Genomic DNA, 8,669 nt, shown 5'->3' with positions numbered 1-8,669 from the left:
GGGGGACAAGTATGTTGTAGATGTTAACAGATATAACGATACATAGAAAGTTGGTGTAAACGTTTGTGGTTACAGTACCTGACTGCCCTTTCAGGCTCCCTGTTACTATCAGTGATGAGGATCAGGCCTGCAACAAACAAAGCAACATCACCTTGAAAGGTAAAAGACAAAGGATGTCAATCATAGGATTTCAATACAGATAAAGTAAGTAATCATTCTGAATTCAAAATCAAGGAATGTTGTATTTGTGAAAAATTGTGCAAAATGTCAATAATTGTGTATGGCTTAACTCACACTAAACTGATTAAAGCATAATCACCGGGAAAGCCAATTGTTCGTACTATATCTTCTTATAATGAAACAAAATCTGAAATCCTGTATGATCTGTTCAATGAATATGTCAGTGATATATGACCCAAGTACATAGGCTATAATATTCTTGCCAAATGCAGATATGTTGGACATGACAACTTTACAGCAATGGATGCTGACATAATTTTCTGTAGCACATATTTCTCTTAAACTGCTGATTTTTAGCTATATAGGTTGAAAGCACTTTTAGCCTGCTAACTTTTTAGAGTGCTAATAGACTAGTTAGCTATGACGTGCTTGCAAAAAAATTACCATTTTGTGCGTGTTTGTTTGTAATTCATTTACGTTTTTGGAGCTTGGCGACTTTTTGCAGTAGTGGTTATCAGCTCTTCGAGTTTCAAAAATCTTAAACTATGTTAGCCTTAACACATACGGACAGGTTGAAGCGCTGATACGTGAGATTAGCTGGCTAAAATAGGTGTACAAGTTGATTCTCCGCCCAGTGCTGCTGCTGCATACTGAGCTGCCACACAGGGAGACCTTAAAGCCCGCTTAAGACTCACACCATCTCCAGGCTGAAGTACTAGCCAAGGCAAAGGGGCTCGACTTTTGAGGAAGCTTGATCCAAACACATTGAGGCACCCGTGTGTACGGAGCCTGACGTGACGCGGCAGTGGGGCTGTCTTTCCTCCACTCAGCCTGCATTCATAAACGGATATGATCAACCAGCGCTGAGCGCACCGGAGCAGCGACGACAGTCAGCTTGGACCATGGCGGAAGAGGACGACGCGACGATTCGGATTTTACAGAGCCTGCGGGGGAAAATATGTAAGTTTGACTGGCGAACCGATGTCCTCAGTTTCTCACAGGAGGGGGGAGGTCGGGAGAAGAAGGCAAGTGGCGAGAGGGGAAGCCGGAGGGGCGCGGCGTGCTACCACCAGCCGACCGTGTGGAGGCATAGACAGCCAGTTCATCTGGTCGGGCTGCTGGTTAACGTCAGGTTAGCTTAGCCTGCTAGCAGCAGCTAGTAGCTGTGGATGATTTCATTCATGGGGCAGCGCGATGCGACCAACAATGAAGCTGTCCGAGTACACTAAGTGTTTATAATTGTGGATTCGAAATGTTAACGTTTTCAAAAAATGTGGGCGTTTTGTGTAGACTTAAGCTTTCCTTGTAAGCTAAGTTAACGCTGTCGGCTAGCAGTCCACCGTCACTAAACCATTCAGGCATCTGACAGTCAAGTAGTGAATTTCTGTGACAATTTAAAGTCATCACATAGGTTAAAGCGTATAAAAAACGTCTCAGGCAGCAAAACTCAAGTTAAGTCAGACGTAGCCAGCGTTAAATGTAGAGCAGTATCTATATCACTGCTGTCAATCATCGCACATATCACAATATCACACTGGTATGTTAGCTGATAGGAGAGGAAGTGATTAACCTGATGATCAGAGTTCAATATCATCACATAGCTGCACAGTTTCCCTTCAGCTTTCTGAATGATAGTCTCTGACCTACATGTGGACGCGTTATTCAAGACATTTTTAAATACAATTAGCAAGTCTCATCACTGATTAAACGTCACCATTGGAACATGGTTGTCTCATTGCATCTGATGGAAACACTGTCCTAAACTCATACTACACAAGCTGGTTTCCTCATCCTCATTCACAGGCTGGGCTGTGTGTCTGTGTTTTGAATGTGTAATTGTTATGTTTTTTTGTTGTTTTTTTGACGAATTAAGTTAGATTAACGCTGCCCTTCTTTTAAACATTTCATTCAAAATACTCCAGCACTTATGGTTCCTGTAATACACTTTTACTCCATATATAACTGGATGTCCTAAAAGTTGTATTTTTATGTATTCTCCTTGTTACATCGCACCACTGTGGCAGCACGCTCCCTATGATGGTGTCTGAGATAATTGGTTATGGTTATGAATACATTTGCCACAATGTCATTGCTTCATCTTAATTAAGATGAAAAAAATGGAAACATTTTGTGTGTCAGTCTTCTTCTGTATTTACTGTCAGGGCTAAATAGTGTGGAAGGCTTGTATGCATAGGCACACAATAGGAAGACAAATGTCAGTTTCACTACTATGAATTAATGAGAAAACGGTAAGCAGAACAAAATAGAGGAACTATAATGGCATGTAACTCACTTTGCAGTCTTGCGAAACTCCATTCTTCCTCGTTGACGCTTTGTCCTTTTTCCTTTAGTCTGCATCAATGGAGGTGGCATTCTGTAAAGATGTATTATTTTCTAATAAGCATGGAAAACATATACTTTTACAGATATTTTCCTTTATTTACTACATAAACTGATTGGAAATCTAGCTAAATATCGAAATAGTCCGCAGCTAAATTGGGTATTGTTTAAGTATACTCTCTGACCTTTAGGTCATGGTTTTCACAGGGTGATATGCTTCTGTTTTAGTGGAAATGTTATTGAGGAGAGGAGTTGGCTATAGGGTTGGTTCGCCATAGTGTACAGTTTGTGTTTGTGTCTGTGTGCATATGTGCTTATGTGCTCTACTCCCACTAGGTCATCCTGGTCTAAGCTTAGCGACAACTTGGCTGTTTTTACCGTCTACTCCTAAGATTAGCCACACACCATTATTAATAGCCTGTTAAATACTCAATCTCAGTGGTGGCTTTTCTTAATAAGGCCTTCACCTGAGCTTAGGCTACCTGTTTAATACTAAAGGACCAATTTAGACCACTGTGTGTCCCTCTAATTCAGTCTGAATATTACTCACTGTGAAGATATTGATATTGCAGTATTTTCAGTGACTTCTGTTCAGCTGTCTGACCTTTTTAATTGTTGAATCTCGCCTTTTATTTTGTGCATTATTCATGCATGTGTTGCTCAAAAACCCATAGCATGTAATCTGGGCCTGCCATCATGCGTTAATGTAAGTCAAGTGGTCTGTGTGTGTATGTGTGTGTGTGTGTGTGTGTGTGTGTGTGTGTGTTACAAAGGTGTTTGTCATTTGTGAATCAGCGCTGTATCGTCACACTGGTTATGCTGAGGAAGTCAATGTTTCGTGTTCTTTAACCACATATGTGTACTTCAGCTACATCCGCTCTGCAGCTTGCCCTGATAACTGACAACAGCCAGTGTCCCCATATGAATAGGAGGATGTTGAAATATAAAAACAAATTTTAAAATGTACCATGTTTGATTGCAATCGTAATAATATTACTTAAGACTAGCTTGGTTTGAGTCAGGCTCAGTGAATTCAACCTCAGTTTTGTTTAATACTAAGTTTGATTGTTTTTTTTCCTCCTCCTCTCCTGGAGATGAAGACTAGACACTTGTTAATCCAAACTCAGCTCAAGATGATTTTCAGAGTTGCCAGAGTCTACACCACCAGGTGTATTATAATGAATTAGCAGTGTGAAGATTTTTCAAACTATGAAACTCTTGAAGGTCTGTATCTTTGCTGAAATGTCGTCTATAGACCACTGTCACTTTGAGGCCAGTTGAGATGGTAACGATGCTCTTCTCTTGTTGTTGTAGGTGAAGCTAAAAACCTGGGTCCGGTCTCAGGTCCAAATCGACAAAGGGATCTCTGTACCTTTTCCACCATAAGTCTGGATCAGGAGGAGGTGTTCCGCACTAAGGTGTTTGACAAAAGTGTCAGGTAAGCAGATCACCCCTGAAACATTTCAATGTAGATTAGTTAAAGTTACAGTTTTAAAGTTCTTATTGTACAGTTTGGTGTTGGTAAGCCTAACATTTCAGTAAATGGTTTGCTCTAAAACTTTACATTTACATTTATTATTTGTTCTGCTGTTGAGTATGGACTAGTGTCTGCATGTTGACACATTGTAAATGAATAGTTAAGTTTTAATTGAGATTATTAGAGAGAAATCTCAAAGTTTTGGTGGGTTCATGACTAATAGCAGGAAGTATTAAAGGTTCTATATGTAGAATTGTGAAAGAATTTACACATATTAAACTTTTTTTATTGCCAATGAGTGAATGAGTACTGTTGAAACTTAAAAAAACGAGACCTTCACCGACTTTCTGGGTTGCCTGTAACAGTCAGTGGACTGATTTGTATTTGAATTACCCAAGTCGTTTATTTCACTTTTTACTGTGCTCCCGAGTTCCTTCCTCTCGCCCACTAATTTCAACAACACAAAACAACAAAAAAACAGTGTTGTCCAACCAGAAACACCCTGCAGTTATTAGCTCTCCAGCTAATTTTGCAACAACACTTAACAGCCACAGTTGTTGTTAATGAGAGGGAATTTGTGATTCCTACATACAGAACCTTTAAGTTAGCCATAGTAATAAAATATAAACTGTGGTAAGATTGGTAATCAATATTCAGGACAACTCCCTATCATCAGTTTGAAAGCCAAGTGTATATTCACTACACATATTCCTGGTCAGTACTTCAGTTGACCAAATATAAGTCAACAAATTTTCAGGGGAAAAGATTACAGTTGTGTGTGGGAGTTTTAGTGTCTAGGGTTTTATCATGTGAGGTCATTGCACACCTCATCTATGGCAAATGATGTTGGCTACACAAGAAATCCAAACATCCCTCTGAGTATATGCGGGCTGAAGTTCAGTGTCTTTTTTTTTCTTTCTTTTTTTCTGTTTTATTATTTCCTCTTTGGAGTAAATCTTTTAACCTTGCAGTGAACATTTTATATGGTTGCTTTAATTGTAATGCTAAAATGCTTTATTTGCTACTGTAGGAGTAAGCGGGGAATATTTTTGTGCTAAAACATTATTTTAAAAAAGTGTTTCAGTTTGTGCTGCATCTCTCTTTAAATACTGTATACATTTTTCACTCAAAGCCAAAATTGTCAAAAATCTGAACCCTACACATTCAAGGTAATGTGACAGTGTGTCCAAACCTTTGACTGCTACAGATTCAAGATTCAAGAACTTTATTTGCCATTTGTGCATGCACACATAGGAACTCTTGTGCGGTCGTTCTTTCAAAGAGTGAAGTTAAAAAGACACACAAGAAAGACTCATAAATCTAGAAATAAAAAGTGCATCAAAGGGAAAGAACAGTGTATATTGCACAGGCCCAGGACTGGTACTTTATTTGTTAATGTAACTGAGTGTGTCAGTGCAGTGGTTGTTGGACTGGCATGATTACTGAAATTAGTATGATGACAGTAAAGTATGAAATGCAACATCCCATTTCAGGAATGTTGATTTATAAACCAGGTATAATTTCTATAATGCACGTAGGTTAGCCATGTATGTACAGTTTATTTGTCTGTGTTTTGGCTGCATGCTTGATGAGTGCTTCTGAGATCTTTCCTCCGGATGGAAGACCTGGCTCACTCAAATGAAACCAAAATAACAGTACAGCGTGAAGCCTTTCGGAGCATTACTGTCGGCTGTTATAAGTTGTACAATTTTCAGTTTGTTTTCAGAGCTGATGTTAAAAAAAAAAAAAAAAATCTACCTGTTGAGGACTTGGGACTCTGGTTCGTTGTTGGCCTATCGTGGAAGAAATGTTCAGTTTTAAATGCAGTCACTTGATCATATCTTAGAAACTGTCCATACATGACTCAGAGCTGGACGTGTGTGTGTGTGTGGTACCAGTTTGAGCTAGAAAACACGTAATTCTGTCTGAAATGAGCTATTTTACCAATAGCTGCATGTTCACAGGCAGTTCACAGAAAGGTGTGGGAGATCAGGAAGCCTTTTAGGTTTCTATCTACATCATTGCACATCTTACTGTAAACATGGGCCAGCCTTCTTTAGGTGTTTCGCAACAGCTCTTTTTTTTTTTTTTCCTCGCTCTTGATTTCGGTGCCATTCAAAAGGATTTTACAGTCTCTGAGGAAGTGTGCCCTCCCACGCTCTTCCCTGTCTTTCTCTCTATGTCACTCCCAACTACCTTAGCCTCTGTTTAGCACATCTTAATAATCATTCAAATTTGGTGTTTTTTTTTATGCAATGGTGCTTGACTCATACCTATTGTATGGGCTCCTATTTCTAACGGTTTAAAGGCTGTATGGAAGCTCTAATTGCAGCTAATCCCCTGGATAAAGCAGGCGTGTTCAAACAGTCGTGGTCAAGTGGTTCTACCTAGCTGTTCTCACATAATTTCGAAGCTAGGACGATGACAGAAGGGAAGGTAGGGTAGCACAGTGGGTGTATGTTCAAGTGTGTGCAGAACGGGGAGGTTACAAGTGCATAATTCCATGTGATGTTGAGTGGGATGTGTGGGTGTACGCTGGATGTGTCGGCCAAACCGAGCGCGGTGTCAGGCAAGATATTTCACCATCCAGAGTGCAGAACTATATAGCATCGATGCAGGGTTTGAAGAGCGATATGACCAGGCTCTCTTTGGTACTAGTAAAGAGGTTTTTATACAGAATTACCTGAGACAGAGAAAGTGGAACCATGAAGTATAATTGATCGTGGCACATGACCTATAAACTGAAGTTCCTGATGCTGCTTTAGATTATCTCATGCAGGCATTTGATTATTTATTTTTTTTATCTCTTCTGCCCGCTTCAAAATCAAAAGACTTTCAAATTTTTATCAGCTGAACTGTTCTAAGATGACTCGTAAGAAAAACCTGAACACGGATTGCAGTTTTACTTGAACATATGAACAGTTAATCCAGCACAACTGTCTAAGCACCATCCAGTCTGTTGGGGACAGGTGGTCCATCTGCAGCCAGCACATAAATCGAGGTAGTGCTTAACCTACAATCAGCTATGTCACATCAAGCTGTCTAGCTCCCAGTCGTGGTCTCGAGGTAGTTACATTGGCAGGAGCGAGCGGCACAGATGCTCGGGCTCTCTGTGTGTTTCTGCCACAGCAGTCAGTCCTACACAGCAGTCAGTCCTACACAGCAGTCAGTCCTACACAGCAGTCAGTCCTACACAACAGTCAGTCCTACACAGCAGTCAGTCCTACTCAACACCAAGAGATCTAGACCGTTCTGCTGCAAAACCAGTAACACATTACGGTCAGGTCATCATGTCATCACAACATGATTCTACTGAAAGTCAAGATATGATAACAGCCCTGCCTCTCACCAGCATGTTGGGAAAGGCCACCCAGCTGAAGTGGGTAAAGAATGTGAATGGATGCATTTAATGATGATTATTATTATTATTGATTTTTTTTTTGTATTATTCATTCTATACAATCCAGCTATCAAAATAGTTGCTGATTAATTTTCTGTCGATTAACAAAATCAACTAATCATCATAGCTCTAAATGAATGTTTAATTCTTCAGACCCTCCATTCTGTAAATTCAGATGTAATTGAAGACCGCTAGCTTAACTGTAGAACTGTAACGATCACTTGATTAGTTGATAAGTTAATCAACAGACTGTTTTGATAATCGATTAATTCTTTCTGGAATTTTTCAAGCAAAATAGGCAAACATTGACTCGTTGCTGTCCGTCCATTGTTATGATTTGCTGCAGCTTTTATCAGTTTTACATCATTGTGAAGTAAATACTTTTTTGGGATTTGGTCGGTCAGATAAAACAAGCAATTAGAAGACGTCATCTTGGGCTTTGAGAAATTCTAATAGGCATTTTTTGGACGTTTAATTAAACAGTCATACCAGAATATTACTGGAAGATGATTCACAAATGAAAATACTTAATTGCACTTGAAAATGTCATCACAATTTTTCCTAGGTTATTTTTTACTGGGTGCCTTTTTAACCATATCATATTTGTTTTCTCCAAATGTTAATTCCCAGTACATCATAAAGTCTAAATCTTCCCTTTCCAGATATTTGTATTGATTCTAGCTCCCACTTAATAGATCATGTTAACAGCATTTGTTCACTCTACAGTTGCATATTGAATAAATGAAAAGAAATGTTCGGAGGACAATAAATGGCAACGGTGGCAGATTTTAAAGCTACAACATAACAAGAACATTCCCCAACACAGTGATGAGTCATGAGGGCTCCCTGTGTCGCTCGCCTTCTGCTCAGACAGTTCACGTCCCAGTAAACTCACACAGTCTTGTGTTTATCATACTAGGGCATGTATATGATGATATTGTTTGGTTTAGGCTGTAGCACAACACAACACATTATCCAAAATGTTTCTTTTTAATCTTTTCTTTTCAACCTAATCAGGGACCATAAATGTATCAAACTCATCACCTAACAAGAGTTTATTAATAAGGAATTAGAATTTGCAGTAATCATCATTTATTACATAGAGTTACATTAAGTCAAATGACAAGGATATAGTTGAGAAGACTGCAAAAAGAACATTTGGTACATGAAGTGATAGACAGCAGTTGTTTGCCACATGCACCATTGTATTACTCACATAACTTTATCATTTATTAACTGCAGCTGGTGTGAGTCACTGACTCGGCCTATCCC

At 39.3% G+C, this 8,669-nt stretch overlaps 1 protein-coding gene across 1 annotated transcript in view; it reads left to right on the top strand.

The window, feature by feature from the left end:
- Positions 1–769: 769 nt before the first annotated feature.
- The window catches only part of rasa2 (RAS p21 protein activator 2), a 28,804-nt gene continuing 20,904 nt past the window's right edge, over positions 770–8,669 (top strand). Inside the window, exons 1-2 of the mRNA XM_053321396.1 lie at positions 770–1,140; positions 3,835–3,958. Coding sequence (XP_053177371.1) covers positions 1,083–1,140; positions 3,835–3,958 — 182 coding nt within the window. The 5' untranslated portion in view covers positions 770–1,082. The remainder of the gene's footprint in view (positions 1,141–3,834; positions 3,959–8,669) is intronic.

This window comes from Scomber japonicus, chromosome 6 (genome assembly GCF_027409825.1).
Source record: "Scomber japonicus isolate fScoJap1 chromosome 6, fScoJap1.pri, whole genome shotgun sequence".
NCBI lineage: Eukaryota > Metazoa > Chordata > Actinopteri > Scombriformes > Scombridae > Scomber > Scomber japonicus.
Note: the sequence above shows the minus strand (reverse complement) of the source record. Positions and strands in the feature narration are given on the sequence as shown.